This window comes from Dendrobates tinctorius, unplaced genomic scaffold (genome assembly GCF_039654945.1).
Source record: "Dendrobates tinctorius isolate UK_male_01 unplaced genomic scaffold, ASM3965494v1 ptg000192l, whole genome shotgun sequence".
Lineage (NCBI taxonomy): Eukaryota > Metazoa > Chordata > Amphibia > Anura > Dendrobatidae > Dendrobates > Dendrobates tinctorius.
The window spans coordinates 2160351-2184598 of NW_027361859.1; the positions used below are offsets into that span (position 1 = coordinate 2160351).

Sequence of the window (24248 nt, forward strand, 5' to 3'; positions counted from 1 at the left end):
TTGCCCCTGATAGTTGGTTACACAAATCGGGAATCAACGGAAGGGGATACGTATTCCGTACAGTAATCTTATTAAGCTCACGAAAATCGAGACAGGGACGTAAGCCGCCATCTTTTTTCTTTATATAAAAAAAAACCCCTGCCGCCACAGGTGAGACTGAGGGATGCATGTGTCCCTTGGGAAGACTCTCAGCAATGTAATCCTTCATAGCTAAGCGCTCAGGGCCAGATAAATTAAACAGACGGGCTTTAGGCAATTTAGCCCCCAGGACTAACTCGATAGCACAGTCAAAGGGTCGATGTGGCGGCAACGTCTCGCCTCGCTTTCAGAGAATACATCTTCAAAGTCTTTTAGGTACTCCGGAATACCTTCCAGCTTGACAGATGACACAGACACAGATTTAACAGGTTCAACCAGCAGTGCAGATTTATAACATAACTTAGAATCATTAAACCCCCATTGAACAATCTCCCCTGTTTTCCAGTTTCCAATCTCCATGCCCTGGGTTATGGAGTTGTAACCAGGGCATGCCCAACACCAACCCTGCTGGTAGATTGTCTAGAACCAGACAACTTAAGTTTTCCACGTTAGCAGCGCCCTCTCTGAGCGAAAACAAATCAGACATAAAGAGAATTCCCGCTTTAGTGAGGGGGAGGAGTCAATGGCCACCAACTTGATCGGAACCTTGAGCCTAGCTGTCCCTATCTTGCAGCGTGTGACCAATTGGGAGTCAATAAGATTGATGGATGATCCGCAGTCCACAAAGGCTGCAGAGGAAAAAGAACAACCGCCCACTAACAGTTCCATATGAAGCAAAACCTTAGAAAACGAGGAAAAGGGTACCTGAGGGTCTGAGTAGTCTCCCCGCTGACTACCCAGACCTAGTCGTTTCCTGCCGACCGGGTCGAGGATGGGCAATCAGGAGACTCCTTTTTCCAATGTCCCGTATTTCCGCAGTAGAAGCATAACTGATTTTCCCTCCGGCGTTTTCTTTCCTTTTCCTTCAGGGAGAGAGCGCCTACGTCCATGGGCTCAGAGACAGTCTCTTTTCCACTGGGGAACAATGGAGTCTCCACCTGCATCAACCCCCTGGCCCGCAACCTGCGGTCCATCTGGACAGCCTGAGTCATGGTGTCCTCAAGAGAGTTAGGTGGGGGATGTAACGCCAAGGCATCCTGCAGCCGCTCGGACAAGCCTCTGCGAAAGTCCTCGGAGCGCGGTGTCGTCCCAAGAGACCTATGCGGCCCAGCGGCGGAACTCAGTACAAAACCACTCAGCCAAGTGTTTCCCCTGACAGACACTCATCACCATGTCTTCTGCCAATCGTACTCGGTCCGGCTCATTATATATGTGCCTGAGGGCCTCAAAGAATGCATTCATCGACACTCTCTCAGGGGCAGTGGGAGGAAGGGAAAAAGCCCAAGCTTGTGGGGACCCTTTTAATAAAGACATGATGACCCCTACCTTCTGGTTTTCGTCCCCAGAGGAACGTGGTCTCAAACTAAAAAAAAGTTTGCAACCCTCCATGAAGATCCTAAACTCCTTTTTGTTCCCAGAAAAGAAGTCAGGCAGTTTAACAGATGGTTCCGGGGACACAAGAACAACATCACCCGCCCCAGCCCCCCGAGACCCAGCAGATAAAGCCCCCCGCACCATCTCAGAAACCTGCCGCTGAGAACGAGCAAGAGCTTGCTGCTCCAGAGATAAACCCTGAAACATCTGACTCAGATTTTTCATCTGTTCAGACAGACTGTATGGGATCCATAATTCTCTGCAAAACCCCCCCCAAAAAAACTTAGTGGTCAGTTATAATGTCACGGTCCTGTCAGTGCCGGCGGACAGCCACCGCTGAGCAGGGACTCACCCACACTGCAGAGGGGCCCGGGGTCAGATACGGCTGGGAAAACTCAGGCAGACAGGACCTGGAGACGCTGAAGTTAGCAAGCAGCGAAGGACCTACGGTCGTGTGACAGCAAGGGGTGGGGCTTTAGCGTCCTGCTGCCAGAGATACGGCAGGGCACAACTAAATGAATGCTTAGGTCAGACAAATGGGGTTATACACAGAGATAGCAGTACAGTACCAGGGATGAGACAGAACAGATAGTCGGGGCCAGGCAGCGGTCAAAGCAAAACAGACATAGAAGGTACAAAACAGAATCCAACAAGCAGTGTCCAGAGAACAGACTGAGTCGAAACCAAAGTATCAGGCAACCAAGAACACAGCACAAACACACTCAGGGGTCAACACACTCTGCCAAGGGCGAAAGTATAACTGACGGAGATTGGAGCTTCCTGGGGCTATAAAAAGCTCTCCCCAAACCAAGGAGAGGCCACAATAATAAACCCCAGGTGTGCAGGTAAGAGCCTGCACTGGGATCATAACATTTAACCCCAGGAGTGCAGGTCCATCAGTACTGGCTCCAGACATTAACCCCAAGCATGCGGGTCCAACCCGCACTGGGATCATGACAAAATAGGTGTAGAAACGTAGATATTAGCAATTGTAGTAACTCAGTTCAGGTACATGTATAGATCACTATGTTGATATATATTATCATTACTGCTTCTAGAGTCTCTCTTGGAGATCCACTCCTCTGCCTCCACCGGGTGCTGAAAGAAAGTTACTCTCTCACCATCCACCAACCTAAGCCTGGTTGGGTATGCCATTGAATAAATCACGTTAGTACTTTTGAGATGTTTCTTGACTGATGTGAATGAGGCTCTTTGCTTCTGTAAATCTGCTGAAAAATCTAGGTCTAGGAGGGCCTCCAGGGGGATTCGGTTTTCCAGGTACCCGGTGCGCCCTCTCCACCGCATAGGCAGCAGAGAAGTTGGCATCCGGAAACAGAGTACGGATCCATTTCTCCATAAAGTCACTCGGATTATTTCCTTCAGCCCTTTCCAGCAATCCAACAATATGGATATTATTTGGCCTCAGTCTAGTCTCAAGATCGTCATGCTTTTGTACACACAACTTCATTTTTTGTTCTAATACTCTAATACGCTCGGGCAAAGGTGCTGTTTGGTTCTCCAGACTCGAGATTCTATCCTCCGCCTGTCAGATTTTGTCTCCTAAATTTGACATGTCATTACGGAGGAGTCCCAAATCTGTCTTAACCTCCTCAAATATTCTAGTTAGGGAGGCTGTACTACCCTGGATGGCTGTCATCAATTCTGCCGATACTTGTTTCAGGGTGGGTTCTGTATCCATACTCTCCATTTCTTGTGACATTGATACCTCACCCTGAGCTGATTTATTAGGGGACTTCTACATGGTCATTGAATTATTGCCCCTAGCATATGACTTAAGCTTATCAGCAGCTGATTGTGTCTTGGAGGGGCCCATGATGCCTTTCCAAAGAGATGTATATACTATTAGGAGAAGTCACGTATGCCGGATAATATGCCATCAGAAGATAATGGTGGTTCGGACATTAATAGAAGAAGAAACAAGAAGCCCTACAAAGTCATTTCTCTATTAAATTTGGTTGAGAAAAATGTGTGGAACAGGTGCAATTTCCAGAAGGGGCACTAGGTGGCAGGAGAGCGCTGCATACCATAAGGCTATAAATTTAAATTCTTTAGTAGATATCAGGGGCCCAAGTTGAGAGGGGAGAGGGGGAAAAAGAGCTGTACATCCACTATGACCTGTAGATCTGGTATCACCCCCTGAAAGCAGGCCCGCTAACCGCTCCAGGATTGCAGCCTGCAGTATTTCAGCCTGTGAGGTCTCAGGACTACAGTTGCAGCCGGGATCAAAGATGGCCATTGTCACTCAGCTCCCTTCCTGACACCAGAGGTTCAGGTCTCCAACGGCGGCGTAGAGACGGTCCGGGTCAAGCTTCAGGCGACCCTTGCACTATCAGCTCCTCACCATCTCCAGCCCACCGGGCAGCGATCATCAGGCAAGCCACCAGCCATTTGTATCAGGCACTCGTCGGGTCTCAGCACATCCAGAACGCCACAACCGGCCAGCAACTTTAGACAGCGGCTCCGCAGGAAGTGTAGACCGCAGCACCGCGCGCCTCTGCATAAGTCACTAGCCGCCTCTCATCCAATCTTCAGAGCGCCCCCGGCAGGTATCGGGGATGATAAGCGCCCGATATCCATGTCGCGGAATCACCGCTGAAGGCGAGAGCCGAGCAGGAGCAGACGTGATTGTTCAGGGCAGCGCGCCTTCAGCAGGCCCCAGGCGCACGTGCAGGCCTCAATCTCCGTTCGCCTCCAAGTAAGGCCGGACGGGTCAGAGGAGTGCTGATACTCGGCGACATAGTCTCCAGGTGTATAGCTGGGTCTGGATGATATATAGATATGGCTCCAAAAGTCAGATAAGAGCCAGATTATAGGCAGGGTCCCAGGAGATTCCAAGAGTACGTCCTGCTCCTTCAGCTACTAGCCACGCCACCCCCAGTTCTTTGATATTTAATTAAATTTGATTCCGGTTACAAAAAAATACAAATTCTGAACAGTAAAATGGCTTCATCTCTCTATGAATATTTTGATGTTCAAAAAGAGATGAATTAGGAGTAAAACATGGCCCATATTCTGAACGTGAAAATGGCATCACACTGCGCGAACCTGATGAGGTTTTCATGATTTAAATTATCCGTATAATCCATGTTAGGAACATGAATATGGGTTTGTTCCTGTGTGAATTCTCTGATGTGCAACAAGACACGATTTCTGGCTAAAACATTTCCCACATTCTGAACATGAAAACGGCTTCTCCCCTGTGTGAATTCTCTGATGTCTAGAAAGATCTGATTTTGCGGTAAAACATTTCTCACATTCTGAACAAGAATATGGCTTCTCCCCCGTGTGACTTTTCATATGTTTAGTAAGATTTGATTTCCGGTTAAAACATTTTCCACATTCTAAACAATTAAACGGCTTCTCTCCGGAGTGAATATCTTGATGTTGAAGAAGAGATGATTTATCAGTAAAAAATGCCCCACATTCCGAACATGAAAATGGCTTCACGCCTGTGTGAACCCACTGATGTCTAGCAAGATTTGATTTATTATTGTAATGTTTCCCACATTCTGAACATGAAAATGGCTTTGCTCCTGTGTGAATATTTTGATGATTAACAAGAGATGATTTATCGGTAAAAAGATTCCCACATTCTGAACAAGAGAACGGTTTCACCCCTGTGTGAACCCACTGATGTCTAACAAGACTTGTTTTATTATTATAATGTTTGCCACATTCTGAACATGAATACGGCTTTGCTCCTGTATGAATATTTTGATGACTAACAAGAGATGATTTAGCAGTAAAAAGTGCTCCACATTCTGAACATGAAAATGGCTTCACCCCTGTGTGACTTTTCTTATGTTTAGCAAGAGATGAACTCTGGCTAAACCATTTTCCACACTCTGAACACGAAAATGGTTTTGCACCTGTGTGAATTCTCTTATGTCTAAAAAGATCTGATTTCTCTTTAAAACATTTCCCACATTCTTCACAAGAAAATGGCTTCTCCCCTGTGTGTTTTCTCTTATGGTTAATAAGTTTTGAGTTCCAGGCAAAACATTTTCCACATTCTGAACATGAAAATGGCTTCTCTCCTATTAGACCACTTTGATTTATGACATCTTTTCTGTGACATTTAGTTTTCTTGACATTCTGTGATGATTCAGAAGATAGGACCTGTTGAAAAGGATCAACTGATAGATCTTTTCCATGGAGGGGTAGATTTGAAATTCTGACATGCTCTTCACTAGCATCTTTTGCGATATCACGATCATCTGCTTTATGATCTATATATATCCCATGTTCCTCTGAGCTCCTTCTGCAGTCATCTGAAAAGAATAAAAACAATTTTATTAGTTTTTAATAATATCAAAACAAATTTATATGGAAAATTTATATTTACAGTTTTTCACAAAAGTTTATACATTCCTAACATTTTGTGTAAATATTTTACACTGAGGATATGACACTTTGATACAATGTAAAGTAGATGGTGTACACCATGTACAATAGAGTAAATTTGGTGTGCCCTCTAAATAACTCAACACACAGTCATTAATGTCTCAACCGCTGGCAACAAAAATGAGTAGACCCCCTAAGTGAACATGGCCAAATTGTGCCCAAAGTGTCAATATTTTGTGGCCACCATTATTTTCAAAAACTGCTTTAACACTCTTGGGCATAATGTCCACTACAGCTTCACAGGTTGCCATTGGAATAGTTTTCTAGTCCTCCATGATGACATCACAGACCTTGTGCTTGAGGATGCTCCACAAAAGCTCATTAGGGTTTACGTCTGGAGACATTTCTTTTAGCAAGGCAGTGGTCATCTTGGAGGAATGTTTGTGGTCTGGGCCCTGTGACCCAGTTTCCAAAGGGAGGAGATCATGCTTTCCTTTAGCATGTAACGGTACATGTTGGCATTCATGCTTCCCTCAATGAACTGTAGCTCCCCACAGCCAATAGCACTCCTGCAGACCCATAATGTCCCACAGTCATTGGTGGGGAGGAAATAGTAAGTGCACGTGCTGACCCTTTAAGAGGGTGGGAGCGAACACACGCGTGCCCTAAGGACATGGCTAGAGGACCGGCTGGAAGCATGCCGAGCATGGGGAAGGGAAGAACTGTCTACAGCACGGGTGAGTGAAGTGACATGCCAGAGACCCTGCCTGTGAGAGCAGGGATCCGGCGTGGTGCTAACAGCACTATCTTTTGTGAGATACTGTATATATAAAAATCTCCATATGAATTTCAAAATATGCAGCAATATTTGCTTGTAAACCAAGACAGTGATATAAAACTGATCACAACCTAATAGTAGACATCAAAAAAGCATTAGAAGATGCTATCTTTTAATTGACAGACGATTTTCCATTGAGATGAGATTCCATTAGGATGCTTTTTCCTTTGACAGAGTGGAGGCTTCTATTTTACAGATCGAAAAAAAGTTTTTATTGGTACGAATATAGGGTAGATCACATTTTTCGTCTCTTTATTAGTATGTGCGATATATGCCGAGAAAATGTAAAAAAAAAAAAAAATTGTCAGCTTTTAGGTTACAGTATGATTTTTCTTGGTTATAATCAAGGGTTAAGCGTGTCATGTGAAAAAATTAATCGGGAAAATTTGGATGGCCTTGACGACACCTTCCTGCTCAAATGAAGATGGATCCTAATTGATGTGTGAGAATTGAGAAGCAGGGAACTTGGATATAAAAATTGCTGTAGTCCCAGTATTGTCCTTTTCAAGGAAAAAAGCTGAAAAGCCGCCACTCTCCCAAATAATTTTGTCTTATCCTTTTGCCATCACCTTTTTTTAAAAAGCTGTGCCACCCTGCTTCAGGGCTGATGGATATGATTGGTGTAATATTTTAATTATTTATTAACTATTAGCTAGAGCCAATAACGGCTGAGCCATTGGATTTGTTCTTATTAATTATAATCACCCTTATTAAATCACTACGGCCATTTTCTTAACATCAATCGTCTTGTGGTCATTTATTTCTTGGTTCGGAATTAGTTATAACACGACACATATATTTATATATAAATTTCTATAAGAAACATATGTGACCTCTGCATTTAGTGGTTACTACTCACCTTTGCAGTTATTTGTAAGACTCTCCTCTTTACTCCGCTCATCAGCCCTCACATATGTCTCTGTAGTATTAATATGGGTCAGATCTTCACCCTAAAATAATAATAAATTGTATTTCTATAACGCTGACATATTCCGTAGCATTTTACATTTCAGAGGGGACTTGTACAGACAATAGACATTACAGCATAACAATAATCACATAGGTTATAACAAATACCAAGAGGAATGAGGGCCCTGCTCGCAAGCTTACAGTCTATGAGGAAAAAGGTAGACACGAAAGGTGGGTGGTAACAGTTGCCCTGATTGTATGGACCAGCCATAATGTTAAGTGTGTAACAGTACAGACACAGAGGGCTAATAGATGTAGAAAGCATGTGGGAACATGATGCGGGGAACCTGGTTATGGTAAAACTTTTGGCTGTGCCACACAGGGATAGATTAGGTTAATGTGTTGAGGCGGTAGGCCAGTCTGAATAAATGAGTTTTCAGGGTACACTTAAACTTGTGGGGATTGGGGTCAAATCGTATTAACCTGGGAAGTGCGTGCCAAAGAATTGGCGCAGCACGTGTAAAGTCTTGGAGACTGGAGTTGGAGGTTCTGATTACTGAGGATGCTAACCTCAGGTCATCAGCAGAACGGAGGGCACGGGTAGGGTGCTATACTGAAACAAGGGAGGAGATGTAGGGTGGTGCTGAGCCATGGAGAACTTTGTGGGTGAGGGTAATAAGTTTGTACTGGATTCTGGAGTGGATGGGTAGCCAGTGTAATGACTGGCACAAGGTAGAGGCATTGGTGTAATGATTGGCGAGGAATATGATCCTGGCTGCAGCATTCAAGACAGATTGGAGAGGGGAGAGTTTGGTAAGAGGGAGACCGATTAGAAGAGAGTTACAATAGTCGAGACGAAAATGAATAAGAGAAACAGTAAGCGCTTTTGCGGAGTCAAAAGTAAGAAAAGGTCGAATTCTAGAAATGATTTTGAGGTGCAGATAACAAGAGCTAGCCAGTGATCGAATGTGGGGGGCAAAGAAAAGCTCGGGGTCAAGTATGACCCCAAGACAGCGGGCATGTTGCTGGGGAGTATTAGTGGAACCACACACGGAAATGGCAATGTCGGGTATAGGTACATTAGTAGAGGGAGGAAACACAAGGAGTTCAGTCTTTGACAGGTTCAGTTTCAGATATAGTTTGGACATGATGTTAGACACAGCGTTTAGACAATCGCCGGTGTTTTCTAAACAAATATTGTAAAAGTCACAGACAGATGGAGAAGTCACATCTATGATCAGCTCTAATCCTGCCATCTCCACCGTTCTTATTACACAAGTATAAAACATATAATACTGGTGGATAAAACATGACTGAGCACGAGACCCTCACATCCATCTACACATCATAGGGGAGATCTCATGACACCTTCTCTCCATCTACCTGATGATCCTGAGGAACATTGGGAGCTTCTTGTTTACAGTCCCGTGGAAGAAGAGGACGGGGACATCTCTCTGATGTTGTCCTCTTACTGGATAGAACTGGAGGAGACATATACAGGGACTGAATTCATTCTTTACATACAGATAATTATAGACCGTGTGTTTAGTCCTGCCTATTACCTGGTGATGTGAGGGGCTGGGGAACCTCCATCATGACGCCCTTGTATTTATCTCTATTTTCTTCTAAATACTTCCACTCCTCCATGGAGAAATAGACGGCAACATCCTGACACCTTATAGGAACCTGACACATACAATGATACCGTCATCACCCCGACCCCTTCATAGCGCTACTGTATAATGTCCCAGCATTCCCAGCAGTGTCACCTCTCCAGTCAGCAGCTCAATCATCTTGTAGGTGAGTTCTAAAATCTTCTGGTCATTGATGTCCTCATGTATCAGGGGGTGAGTTGGAGGCCATGTGATTGAGCTCAGGGATGTTTCCCATCCTTCAGACACAGGGTCCTGACAGCGCTTACTAGAGGTCTTCTTCACTACTGTGTAATTCTGGTTATGGAGAGACACATTAATAAATCTCACTACAGACATTTCCAGAGTCCTCACCTCTCCAGTTCTGTCCGTCTGTTATTCCCATAGATAAGAATGATGTAATGTGACATCATCAGAATCTCTTACCTCTCCAGTAAGCCGGAAGATGATCTCAAGGGTGAAGTGTAATATCATCTCCGCCATCTTGTCCCTGTCCTTATCCATCTTTGATCAGTCAGGAAAATTATACGGATCAATTATTAGTATCTTTTCTATACTGAAGTGACCTAAACGGGAAAAAGATGAGACAATGTGAAAACATACAAAATACCATGTAAAATTACAATTCCTAGAGTTGTGATCCAGTATAAAGCAATAATGTGGTAGAGATCTTCATACATCTAGGAGGTCAGAATGAAAATACCTATGTCCTGTCAGTTGGGGTCAAGGCAATTATAAAAAAAAAGTCAGCTAATTTTGGATGGAGGGAACATCGCCGCTGGACCGCGGCCAGGTAAAGAGAAAGTGCTTTTTTATTTTTATTGAAAGCGACAAGCCGCAATATGTTTGAATGGCAGGATTGAGACACATGGACAGATGGGGATGGATGGAGACAGATGGGGAGGGATAGAGGCAGATGGGGCAGGATGGAGACACATGGGGCAAGATGGAGACACATGGGGCAAGATCATGGGGCAGGATGGAGACAGATGGGGCAGAATGGAGACAGATGGGGCAGGGTGGAGACAGATGGGGCAGGGTGGAGACAGATGGGGCAGGGTGGAGACAGATGGGATAGGATCATGGGGCAGGATGGAGAAACATGGGGCAGGATCAAGGGGCAGGAAGAAGACACATGGTGCGGGATCATGGGGCAGGATGGAGACAGATGGCTCAGAAGGGATACACATGGTGCAGGATGGATACAGATGGGGCAAGAACATGGTGCAGCATGGAGACAGTTGGTGCAGGAATATGGGGCAGGATGGAGACACATCATGCAGGATCATGGGACAGGATGGAGACAGATGTTACAGGATGGAGACAGATGGGGCAGGATGGAGACAGATGGGGCAGGATGGAGAGAGATGGAAGGAATGGAGACAGATGGGACAGGATAGAGACATATGGGGTAGGATAATAATAATAATCTTTATTTATATAGCGCCAATATATTCCGCAGCGCTTTACAGTTTAAACAGTTTCAAAACACAAGTCATGAGTAACAACGTTAACAATACAGTAATTAAAGTAAAATAAAACGACCCTGCTCGTGAGAGCTTACAATCTACAATGAGGTGGGGGAGATACAAAGTACAGGTGTGTATTTACAATGATGTATTTACAAAGATGGTCCAGCCATCTTGAGAAGGTGGGGGACAGAGATAGTGAATGGGCTACATACTCACACTTGCACATAAAATGAGTGATTAGTGAACGTGATAGGTTGCTCTGAATAGATGTGTTTTGAGAGAGCGCCTAAAACTGTGCAAGTTGTGGATAGTCCTAATTTCTTGGGGTAGAGCATTCCAGAGGATTGGCGCAGCGCGGGAAAAGTCTTGGAGTCGGGAGTGGGAGGTGCGGATTAGTGCAGAGGTTAGTCGAAAGTCTTTTGCAGAGCGCAGCGGTCGGCTAGGCCGATAGACAGAAATGAGGGAGGAGATGTAGGGGGGTGCTGCACTGTGGAGAGCTTTGTGGGTGAGAACAAGTACTTTGAATTGGACCCTATAATGAATGGGCAGCCATTGTAAGGACTGGCGAAGAGCGGACGCGTCCGAGTACCGATTAGCCAGGTAGATGACCCTGGCTGCTGCATTAAGTATAGACTGGAGAGGGGAGAGTCGAGTAGCGGGGAGGCCAATTAATAGAGCGTTGCAGTAATCCAGGCGGGAATGGATCAATGCTTCAGTGAGGGTTTTTGTTGTTTCCATGGTGAGAAAAGGGTGAATTCTGGAGATGTTCTTTAGGTGTAGGCGGCAAGAGCGGGCAAGACATTGTATATGGGATGTGAAGGAGAGGTTGGTGTCAAACATAACACCCAGACAGCGTGCCCGCTTCCAGGGTGTTATTATGGTGCCACCCACGGAGAGGGAAATGTCAGATTTAGGAAGGTTAGTAGATGGCGGGAGCAGAAGTTGTTCAGTTTTTGAGAGGTTAAGTTTCAGATAGAGAGCGGACATGACATTGGAGACTGCGGAAAGACAGTCACTGGCGTTCTGTAGTACAGCGGGGGGTAAGGTCGGGGGATGATGTATATAGTTGTGTATCATCAGCATAAAGATGGTACTGAAGGCCAAATCTGCTGATGGTCTGTCCAATTGGGGCCATGTAGAGAGAGAAGAGAAGGGGGCCAATGACTGAGCCCTGAGGTACCCCGACAGCGAGAGGAAGAGGAGATGACGTGGAGCCAGCGAACAAAACACTAAAGGAGCGGTCAGAGAGATAGGAAGAGAACCAGGAGAGAGCAGTGTCCTTAATGCCTAGTGACTGGAGCCTATGGAGTAGGAGGCGGTGGTCAACAGTGTCGAAAGCTGCAGAGAGGTCGAGAAGAATGAGCAGAGAGTGTTCATCGTTACATTTTGCTGTCAGAAGGTCATTGGTCACTTTGATGAGTGCAGTTTCAGTCGAATGTAGGGGGCGGAAGCCGGACTGTGAAGGGTCTAGGAGGGAGTGAGTGGAGAGGTAGCGGGTAAGGCGGCAGTAGACTAGGCGCTCCAAGAGTTTAGAGATGAAGGGGAGATTGGAGACTGGTCTGTAGTTGTTTGTGCAGGATGGGTCGAGAGCAGGGTTAATGCCTTGTAGATTTCTGAATGTGTGATAGGTGGGAGTGGATTTGTGAGCGTGAAGGAGAGAATGTTGTAGTCAGAGAGGGGAAGCGGTGAGTTTAATTATTTAAGTAGGACATTGAGCAAAGCTGGACAAAGACCTGGTCAAGGGTGTTACCGTCTTTGTGTGTCGCAGAGGTTGAGAGCTGTGAGAAGCCGAGAGAGGTGGTCAGTGATAGAAGCTGGGATGCAGATGTGGAAGTAGGGCTGTTTATGGGGATGTTTAAGTCTCCCAGGATAAGAGTTGGTAGTTTTGAGGACATGAAGTGCAGCAGCCAGGCTGAAAAGTGGTCAAGGAAGTGGGTGGGTGAGCCTGGGGGCCGGTATATGACCGCTACTCTGAGGGAGAGGGAACGGAAGAGCCTGATGGTATAGGATAGATACAAATAGGCAGGATAGAGACAGATGGGGCAGGATCATGGGGCAGAATGGTGACACGTGGTGCAGGATCATGGGGCAGAATGGAGACACATGGTGCAGAATCATGGAGCAGGATGGAGGCAGATAGGGCAGGATGGAGACAGATGAGGCAGGATGGGGTAGTGTCAGGGAAATATGATTTCCTATTGTCATTGGTACAGATACAGAGCTGCCTGATCCTCCTCCCCCAATGGTTTGTGTAAAACCCAGTTCCTGCTGAATTCCCCACACACTACTGCCTGCCCCCTGAGTCTCCCTCTGTGAAATTCTATCCACCCCCCTTCAGCCAAATGGTCACTTTTATTGCTCTGGCAGAGTTAAGTGTGGATTTTTCCCTCTAGAACTCCTTTGTCTATCAGGCATAATATTTCAGGTCGAAATCCATAACACACAAGAATCATAGAGACAGGAAAAATAGATTTACAGGACCAGGGTGATTGGAGCTGCCCATGGCAATGTTTTTTGGTCTTTAGGGCCATAAGAAACCTGGGAAATGAGATTCTGCCCCACAGTAACATGCACACATGCCATGTTTGGTCTCAAAAGAATGGTAAATTCACAGGGAAAAATGTAATGCCCCTATTGTCACCCTGTGAGCTTCCCAGCCAAAGATATGGAACATAGAAGTGTTTTAATATTCTGCCAACAGAGTAGTAACCCCTTGAACACGGCCAACCAGTGAGGTCAGCAAGGGAGGAGTTTCTAGGTTTGTGGCCAAAGCATAAAACCAAAATGCACATTTGGGGAGGTGTCAGACGCTGGATAGTCAGCTAGACAACAGGCTGTGCTACTGATCCACTGCTTTGGGAAGGCGCTCCTCCCCTTTATCGACACATCATACCTGTGATTGAGATAGAGTAGGTTTCATATTTTAATCCCTTTTATTTTAACTGTTTGTACATATTGTGTTTTATCTGCCTTTTTGTAATATCTTTTGTACTTTTGTAAACACTGCCGATATTTATAAATTTACTAGTTTTGCTCTTTTTGCTCTATGATCGAACCGACACGTACTCCACGCAAAATCCCGCTACCTTGGGTTGGTTCTTGACACGATACAGGCTTCGGTATCAAACGAGGGACTGATGTCAACGTAGCGTCCTGTTGTTATTTTGAACTCTGGTAGTGATGAATCGGAGGTTTATGTGTGTACAGCCGGTCTGGGACTGGTGATACACATACCGCCCTCTCTGCAGAATGACCGATAGTGAGTGCGTGACAAGGCAGCCTTTCCGGCGACTACTTATCCTAGGTGCAGTACCCTGACTGACCTGAGGATCAGGTGGGTGCCAGAGAGCTACAAGTTCCTAACTGTAACTGAGACCAAAGTTGGGTTACCCTGACAGGCAGGATGGAGACACAAGGTGCAGGATGGAGACACATGTGCAGGATTATTGGGCAGGATTGAGACAGATGGGGCAGGATGGAAATAGATGGGACAGGATGGAGACAGATGGGTCAGGTACATGGAGCAGGATGGAGACAAATGGGTCAGGATGGAGACAGATGGGGCAGAATGGAGACACATGGTGCAGGATAGATACAGATGGGCAAGAACAAGGTGCAGGATGGAGACAGATGGTGCAGGATCATGGGCAGGATGGAAATAGATGGGGAAGGGACATGGGGCAGGATGGTGACAGATGGGGCAGGATGGAGACAGATAGGGCATAATTGAGACAGATGGGGCAGGAACATGGAGCATGATGGAAACAGATGGTGCAGGATGTAGATAGATGGGACAGGAACATGATGCAGGATGTAGACAGATAAGGCAGGATGTAGAAAGATGGGTCAGGATGGAGGCACATGATGCAGTATCATGGGGCAGGATGGAGACACATCGTGCAGGATGGATACGATGGAGACACATAGGGCAGGATCATGGGACAGATGGGGCAGGATCATGTGACTAATGAGGCAGGATCTTGGGACAGATAGGGCAGGAGCATGGGACATATGGGGCAGAATCATGGGACAGATAGGGTAGGATGGGGAGATCATAAGGGGCAGCATGGGAGATCACATGGGGGCAGAATGGATACTCATGAGAGTAGAATGGGATAACATATGGGGCCAGGATAGGAGAACATATGGCTGGAACCAGGAATGAGACACAAGGGGGCCAGGATGAGGGATATTATTACTGTAGAGGCTAATTAAGGGATATTATTACTGCAGTGATGGATTTTACTTTTTGAGGATACTGTTTTCACTGGTGGGAGGGTCCTGTTACTGTGTAGAGTGACACTGTCACCTTTTTTTCTTCATCTGGTATAATGTAGAAGTTGGGAAAATAATAAGTAATGTGCTCTAGGTAACTGTGTTATTTCTTGAAGAGACGAGTCCTGGCTCGAAAAAGTGATGGTGATCTGTGTTGGATGAAGATAAAAAGTGATGATGAATTACTTCACCTAGAGACGTCACTGGTCATTCAGTGTATTACATGTGAACGCACACTATACACTGTAAATTCTATACAGAGCTTCTATGTATAATGTCACTGGTGGTCACTGTATTACCTGTACACTGACACTATAACAGACCTCCTGTGTATAATGTCACCAGTAACCACTGTATTACCTGTACATGGACACTATATACTATGTACAGATGTCCTTTGTATAATGGCGCATATGGTAATATTAGCTTTGTGGGTTTTTTTTATTAATGATCAGTATTGTAGCATTCAGTCACTGTGGTGGTAGTATGTGGTCCGGTCATGGTGTAGCGGTATTTATTCCTTGTATGTGGTATTATTTGGTCACTGTGGTGGTAATAAGTGATCTGGTCATGGTGTGGTTATATTTGTTCCTTATATGTCTGGAACTGCAGGAGTTCGGTTGTCACAATGGCATTGCCTCCCTCCAGGGGGGAGTGATGTCATGCCTGGAAGCAAAGAAGGGATCCCCTTTACAGGTAGTTCCAGCATACAACACAGTTCCTGCTCCAGGCCAGCAGGGGGAGCGCTAACCCGACTTCTGGAACCTGCTCTCTGGTCAGAAGCAGGAAGTTAGTAGTTAGTTAGTGCCTGAACAGGGTAGAGACAGGACGTGTGGAAAGGAGCTGGGGACAGGAGCTGTAGCTGAGCTCACCCCCAGGCTTGAGCGCCAGAGACCGGACCCCGAAGTCCGATGCTGTGTAGGTACTAAAGCCCCAGCAGCAGAATCCGGAGGACAGTAGACCGCAAATCCTCTGTCCCAATTGATACTCAATTACACAGCAGCACATGGGAGCTGGAGACGCCAGATAGAAGTGATCCCTGAAGCAGGCTACAGCTGCCTGTCATGCGAGTGGAGTTCTACCTAAGTAGCAGATAGAGAAACTTGAATAGAGTTGACAGCAGCAAGTACCTCAGAGATTAAATACAAACAGAAGCCCCATACTTCATACAGAGACAAAGGCGGCAAACCAAAACAATCACCATAATGATAGATGGTTCCACTCCATAAGCATACAAAAACAGGAGAAAAAAAAAGGAGCAATTGGATCCAAACAATATATATAAAAAGTTATTACAATCTTTATTATTACATCATGCACAGACAATATATAAATAGCAAAGTTGCAGTGACAAATAGACGTAAAAAAATAGACAGGACTGGGAGAGGGGAATAAAATGGACCAAGGCACCAATACTCACAGCCAAAAGTGTATAACATGCATAAACATCAACAGCGGCCAATGAACATGCCCATATACATTCAGAGTGAGGCCTAGAGTGGCTTGGAAATATTCCCTAAGGGCAAATAGGCCAGTATGAAGTAAGGCAATAAAAGGCTGGAGCGGTAAGCTATACCCATAAAAAGTGCAGATAGCATCATATGAGACGCCAAACTGTAAAGGGGAAAAGCTTACCAAGGTGGTGCACAGGTACCCAGGACCGTGGAGAGACCCCAGACGCGCGTTTCACGCTCCAAACCGGGCGCTTTCTCAAGGGGATGCAGGCTGAATTGGGCTAAAGGACCTTTTGTATCCGTGGTAACGGTCACGTGCAACGTCATGTGACGTGTATAAACCAATCATAGCTGCAGTAGAGGTGCATGCGCCGCGTCGCCGCCAGGTCCTCAGACATGAAGACAGGCATCAGGCATTAGAGCGCACGAGCGGGGAAAAGACCCCGTGCCAGCGTACAAGGCATCAAAGACACCAGCTCCATGGATTGGGCAACTGGGGGACGCAGACCGCATGCGCACAGCCGAGGGATAGAGTCATCAGTCAATATAACTCAAAACATTAATATAAGGATAACAAGTTACGTCAGATACATACAAAGACATAGTGTTGAAGAGCAAGATAATAAGTACATCAGATTTGTATTTGTAGTTTTCCCGTTTATTTATTGGCTGTCTTGGATAAAAGGGACCTTTCGGGACCTATGCTGCTACTATTCGTTCCAGCGATCTACCTGTGCCTTTATGCGACTTCTCTAATGTATCATCTGGAATTAGGACTGACCATCATGCCCCCTGTTCGAGTCATGGAAATTCTCTATATATGTATTATTGATTGAATGGGAATATGATATATCTTTATTCCCCTCTCCCAGTCCTGTCTATTTTTTGGCATCTATTTGTCACTGCAACTTTGCTATTCATATATTGTCTGTGCATGTTATAATAAAAAACATTGTAATAACTTTTTATATATATTGTTTGGATTCAATTACTCCTTTTTTTCTCCTGTTTTTGTAAGTACCTCAGAGAATAGCGCTAGAAAGGAGGCCTCACAACCCAAATGAATAAGGAGATTCCCAAATTGCTTTCAGGCTGACCGACTCCAGAACCATCTGTAACCTGAGCCCTGGACTGTACCTGCACAGCTCAGTAAAAGGTATACTAAAAAGAATGAAGAAAAGAAATGAAGAAAAGAATGAACATAGTAACTTATAGGTCCAAAGACATGGAGATGTATTACAGATTTCTTATGCATCTCGGATATGAAACGAACATGAATTATATGTAGACAATTAGGAAATCAACACATATCCCATATAAACAGGAGGATATTATAATCCTGAGCTTTATAGGTGGGGAATGAACATGAAATATATGTAGATAATAGAGGAATGAACACATATCCCATATAAACAGGTGTATATTATATTCCCTGAGCTTTATAGGTGGGGAATGCACATGAAATATATGTAGATATATTATATTCCCTAAGCTTTATAGGAGGGGAATGAACATGAAATATATGTAGATTATATGGGATATGTGTTCATTTTCCTATTATCTACATATATTTCACGTTCATTCCCCACCTATCAAGCACAGGGAATATAATATACACCTGGTTATATATGGGATATGTGTTCATTCCTCTATTATTTCAGGTCTGGACTTTGACTTGGCCATTCTAACACCTGGATACGTTTATTTGTGAACCATTCCATTGTAGATTTTGCTTTATGTTTGGGATCATTGTCTTGTTGGAAGACAAATCTCCGTCCCAGTCTCAGGTCTTTTGCAGACTCCAACAGGTTTTCTTCAAGAATGGTCCTGTATTTAGCTCCATCCATTTTCCCTTAGATTTCAAAAATCTTCCCTGTACCTGCTGAAGAAAAGCAGCCCCAAACCATGATGCTGCCACCACCATATTTGACAGTGGGGATGGTGTGCTCAGGGTGATGAGCTGTGTTGACTTTACGCCAAACATATCGTTTGGCATTGTTGCCAAAAAATTCGATTTTGGTTTCATATGACCAGAACACCTTCTTTCACATGTTTGGTGTGTCTCCCAGGTGGCTTGTTGCAAACTTTAAATGACACTTTTTATGGATATCTTTGAGAAATGGCTTTCTTCTTGCCACTCTTCCATAAAGGCCAGATTTGTGCAGTGTACGACTGATTGTTGTCCTATGGACAGACTGTCCCACCTCAGCTATAGATCTCTGCAGTTCATCCAGAGTGATCATGGGCCTCTTGGCTGCATCTCTGATCAGTCTTCTCCTTGTTTGAGATGAAATTTTAGAGGGACGGCCGGGTCTTGGTAGATTTGCAGTGGTATGATACTCCTTCCATTTCAATATGATTGCTTGCACAGTGCTCCTTGGGATGTTTAAAGTTTTGGAAATCTGTTGTGAGTTCATTTTCCCCTTCACTACTGAGGCCCTATGAACTCCCTCTTCTGGTAAAGAAAGGTAGTGAGCCTGATTATCAAGCACCTGAGCCTAATGATGATGACTGGCTGAGTGGAGTGACTGACTGGATATAAGGCCGCCGATGCCCTTCTGCCCAGCGGGTGATTTCTCTGTGGGATCCTTGGAGACCAGTCTGAATTCCTGCTCTTCTAAAGCTAAGTTTTCTGCTCTGCCTTTTGCATTTGTGCTTTGACTTTGTTTTGCTTTGTTTTTCTGGATTTCTGCCATTCCCTGCTGGGGTGAGCTGAATTCCTTTAGCTCTGTCTTCAGAAAGTACCTGAGTGCTGATATAGCTTTTGAAGCCTAGCTGCTTCAGGGTCTTTTTCCATATCAGCCTGTTGGCTTATGTCTTTGATATGGTTTTGGCAGATTGCAGACAGCAACCTTCCTTTCCTGTCCTGTGTAGTTAGTTTGGGCCCCATCGTTTGCTCAGCCTATCTTTCTGTCTGTGTGAGTGTTTTTTTCATCTTGCTTCACCGTCATTATATGTTGGGGGCTGCCTTTTACTTTGGGGTCTGCTCTGGGGCAGTTTAGATTTCCTTTTCTGTCTTTAGGCTATTTAGCTCTCCGGCTGTGATCGAGGGGTCTAGGGCACCGTAGGAACCCCCCACGGCTACTGCTAGTTGTGTTGATAGGTTCAGGGGTCTGCAATCTGATAGTTGCCAACTTCTCGGGTTTTCTGGACGTAGATTCTATTTTTGTGTCTGCCTCCTACGGTGACTCATTCATAACAGAATCACCCACCATACCGCAGATCCTAGGGTACTCAGTAGCAGGAAAGAATTGTAAAAAAAAAAAAAAAAAAAAAAGTGTGTATATTTTTTCCTCTATATCTCTGAGGCCGTAGGGGGAATTTTTTTTTCTCTCAATGGAGATAAAGCAATTGTCTGATCGTGTGGAGCAGCTCGCTGCGGAAGTGTGGGGAATTTCCGCCTACCTTGCTCATTCACATGCTGCTGAACCAAAGATTCCTACACCTGATGTATTTTTTGGGGATCGGTCTAAATTTTTGAATTTCAAAAATAATTGTAAATTATTTTTTGCCTTGAAGCCTAACTCGTCAGGGAGCTCTGCGCAGCAGGTTAAAATTGTCATCTCGTTGCTGCGTGGCGATCCCCAGGATTGGGCGTTTTCTTTGGAACCAGATGATCCTATTCTGACTAATGTGAATGCATTTTTTCAAGCCTTAGGGTTGTTGTATGACGAACCTAATGCCATTGATCAGGCTGAAAAGACCCTGCTAGCATTGAACCAGGGTCGAGATTCTGCAGAATTGTACTGTCAAAAATTCCGAAAGTGGGCGGTACTTACTACCTGGAATGATAATGCCTTGGCTGCTCTCTTTCGGAAGGGTTTGTCAGAAGCCGTAAAAGATACTATGGTGGGATTTCCTGTTCCCTCTGGTCTTGACGATTCTATGTCATTAGCCATTCAGGTTGATCGGCGTTTGCGCGAACGCAAAACTGCACGAGAGGTGTTGCCACCTGTTGAACAAATGTCTGAACCTATGCAATGTGATAGAGTTTTGTCCAGAGAGCAGCGTCAGGAGTTCAGAAGGCGTAATAAGTTGTGTTTTTTCTGTGGAGATGCCTCGCATATTATTTCTGTCTGTCCTAAACGAGAGAAACGCTTTGCACACACGTTTTCTGTTGGTGGTGTTCAACCTAAGTTTCTTCTGGCTATTACTCTGATCTGCTCCCTGTCCACATTTTCCGCCAAGGCTTTTGTGGATTCGGGAGCAGCCCTAAACCTAATGGACTTGGATTTTGCTAAACGTTGTGGATTTCCGATGACACCTCTGCAGACGCCTATCCCTTTGAGGGGGATTGATGCTACCCCCACGGCTACTGCTAGTTGTGTTGATAGGTTCAGGGGTCTGCAATCTGATAGTTGCCAACTTCTCTGGTTTTCTGGACGTAGCTTCTATTTTTGTGTCTGCCTCCTACGGTGACTCATTCATAACAGAAATCATTTTGCATCCAAATCCGGCTTTAAACTTCTCCACAACAGTATCACGGACCTGTCTGTTGTGTGCCTTGGTCTTCATGATGCTCTCTGTGCAGCAAACAGAACCCTGAGACTATCACAGAGCAGGTGCATTTATACGGAGACTTGATTACACACAGGTGGATTATATTTATCATCATTAGTCATTTAGGACAACATTGGATCATTCAGAGATCCACAATGAACTTCTGGAGTGAGTTTGATGCACTGAAAGTAAAGGGGCCGAATAATATTGCACACCCCACTTTTCAGTTTTTGAATTTTCACAAAAAGCAATAAATTTCTTTCAACTTCACAATTGCGTTCCACTTGTTGTTGATTCTTCACCAAAAATTTACATTTGGTATCTTTATGTTTGAAGCATGATATGTGGGAAAAGGTTGAAAAGTTCCAGGGGGCCGAATACTTTCACAAGGCACTGTATTTCATGTTCATTCCCCACCTATAAAGCACAGGGAATATACACTCACTGGCCACTTTATTAGGTACACCTGTCCAACTGTGTGTTAAGACTTAATTTCTAATCAGCCAATCACATGGCGGCAACTCAGTGCATTTAGGCATGTAGACATGGTCAAGACAATCTCCTGCAGTTCAAACCGAGCATCAGTATGGGGAAGAAAGGTGATTTGAGTGCCTTTGAACGTGGCATGATTGTTGGTGCCAGAAGGGCTGGTCTGAGAATTTCAGAAACTGCTGATCTACTGGGATTTTCACGCACAACCATCTCTAGGGTTTACAGAGAATGGTCCGAAAAAGAAAAAAAATCCAGTGAGCGGCAGTTCTGTGGCCGGAAATGCCGTGTTGATGCCAGAGGTCAGAGGAGAATGGGCAGACTGGTTCGAGCTGATAGAAAGGCAACAGTGACTCAAATTGCCACCCGTTACAACCAAGGTAGGCAGAAGAGCATCTCTGAACGCACAGTGCGTCGAACTTTGAGGCAGATGGGCTACAGCAGCAGAAGACCACACTGGGTACCACTCCTCTCAGCTAAGAACAGGAAACTGAGGCTACAATTTGCACAAGCTCATCGAAATTGGACAGTAGAAGATTGGAAAAACGTTGCCTGGTCTGATGAGTCTCGATTTCTGCTGCGACATTCGGATGGTAGGGTCAGAATTTGGCGTAAACAACATGAAAGCATGGATCCATCCTGCCTTGTATCAACGGTTCAGGCTGGTGGTGGTGGTGTCATGGTGTGGGGAATTTTTTCTGGGCACTCTTTGGGCCCCTTGGTACCAATTGAGCATCGTTGCAACGCCACAGCCTACCTGAGTATTGTTGCTGACCATGTCCATCCCTTTATGACCACAATGTACCCAACATCTGATGGCTACTTTCAGCAGGATAATGCGCCATGTCATAAAGCTCGAATCATCTCAGATTGGTTTCTTGACCATGACAATGAGTTCACTGTACTCAAATGGCCTCCTCAGTCACCAGATCTCAATCCAATAGAGCATCTTTGGGATGTGGTGGAACGGGAGATTCGCATCAGGGATGTGCAGCCGACAAATCTGCGCCAACTGTGTGATGCCATCATGTCAATATGGTCCAACATCTCTGAGGAATGCTTCCAGCACCTTGTTGAATCTCTGCCACGAAGAATTGAGGCAGTTCTGAAGGCAAAAGGGGGTCCAACCCCTTACTAGCATGGTGTACCTAATAAAGTGGCCAGTGAGTGTAATATACCCGTTTATATGGGATATGTGTTGATTTCCTAATTGTCTTTAGTCCGTCCTTGCCGCTGCCACTAGGGAGCGGAGAGTGCAACTGCATGTATTTCTATTCAGCTGAGCGCGCCAATCCGGGTATTGAGGTGCGAGACTCGACCGAGTTTCTCGCAAGTGTGACTCCGGCCTAATAGTGTGACCAGAAGAATCTGCAGTCCCATACAAAATGAGCGGAAGCCGAGCACATAACACTATAATGGGGAACACATATAATCAATGGAGGAAAAAGCAATAGAGGATAACGGGGCTCCAGCACCTACCTCCACCTGCAGAGCCGCACTCCACATATATGGCTGCTCTGTGCGCACAGGACCTGGGATGAGGTCACAGGAGAGGAGGAGTCAGGGGTCACATGATCAGGGGCCTCAGGGTATGCAGGACTCTGCTGTGCTGGTTGTCATGGTGCTGGATGAGGGGAAGTTTCTGTGTGGGGTCAGGAGGGGTTTACAGGGGGGATGTAGCAGAGCCGTGTGTGTACGAGGTGTACGGAGCGGAGCCGTGTGTGTACGAGGTGTACGGAGCGGAGCCGTGTGTGTACGAGGTGTTCGGAGCGGAGCTGTGTGTGTACGAGGTGTACGGAGCGGAGCTGTGTGTGTACGAGGTGTACAGAGCGGAGCCGTGTGTGTACGAGGTGTACGGAGCGGAGCCGTGTGTGTACGAGGTGTATGGAGCGGAGCCGCACGTGTACGAGGTGTACGGAGCGGAGCCGTGTGTGTATGAGGTGTACGTAGCGGAGCCGCATGTGTGCGAGGTGTACGGAGCGGAGCCGTGTGTGTACGAGGTGTACGGAGCGGAGCCGTGTGTGTACGAGGTGTACGGAGCGGAGCCGTGTGTGTACGAGGTGTACGGAGCGGAGCCGTGTGTGTACGAGATGTACGGAGCGGAGCCGTGTGTGTACGAGATGTACGGAGCGGAGCCGTGTGTGTACGAGGTGTATGGAGCGGAGCCGCACGTGTACGAGGTGTACGGAGCGGAGCCGTGTGTGTATGAGGTGTACGTAGCGGAGCCGCATGTGTGCGAGGTGTACGGAGCGGAGCCGTGTGTGTACGAGGTGTACGGAGCGGAGCCGTGTGTGTACGAGGTGTACGGAGCGGAGCCGTGTGTGTACGAGGTGTACGGAGCGGAGCCGTGTGTGTACGAGGTGTACGGAGCGGAGCCGTGTGTGTACGAGATGTACGGAGCGGAGCCGTGAGTGTACGAGGTGTACGGAGCGGAGCCGTGTGTGTACGAGGTGTACGGAGCGGAGCCGTGAGTGTACGAGGTGTACGGAGCGGAGCCGCATGTGTGCGAGGTGTACGGAGCGGAACCGCGTGTGTGCGAGGTGTACGGAGCGGAGCCGCGCGTGTACGACGTGTACGGAAAGGATCCGCGCGTGTATGAGGTGTACGGAACGCAGCCGTCGTGTACAAGGAGTACGGAATGGAGCCGCGTGTGTACGAGGTGTACGGAATGGAGCTGTATGTGTTCATGGTGTACAGAACGGAGCCGTTTGTGTACGGGGTGTACGGAGCAGAGCCGTGTGTGTACGAGGTGTGCGGAGCCGTGTGTGTACGAGGTGTATGG

At 46.0% G+C, this 24248-nt stretch overlaps 1 protein-coding gene across 1 annotated transcript; it reads right to left on the reverse strand.

Annotated features, from left to right (window-relative positions):
- Nucleotides 1–1638: 1638 nt before the first annotated feature.
- LOC141055784 (uncharacterized) lies at nt 1639–23008 on the reverse strand. Its single transcript, XM_073552490.1, has 7 exons — nt 22946–23008; nt 9703–9842; nt 9394–9573; nt 9187–9310; nt 9008–9105; nt 7575–7665; nt 1639–5804 (listed from the first exon to the last, which is right to left on the reverse strand). Exons 2-7 carry the CDS (start codon nt 9778–9780, stop codon nt 4621–4623), a joined length of 1755 nt encoding a protein of 584 aa, XP_073408591.1. The 5' UTR covers nt 9781–9842; nt 22946–23008; the 3' UTR covers nt 1639–4620.
- Nucleotides 23009–24248: the final 1240 nt, after the last annotated feature.

Bases quoted from the DNA above. Each gene is read 5' to 3' on its own strand.
- LOC141055784 (XM_073552490.1), bottom strand. From the start codon at position 9,780: ATGGATAAGGACAGGGACAAGATGGCGGAGATGATATTACACTTCACC. The intron at 7,666-9,007 runs GTAGATGGAGAG...TTATTATTTTAG, and splicing joins ATGTTCCTCAGGATCATCAG to GGTGAAGATCTGACCCATAT. The intron at 5,805-7,574 runs GTGAGTAGTAAC...TATTCTTTTCAG, and splicing joins TCTTACAAATAACTGCAAAG to ATGACTGCAGAAGGAGCTCA.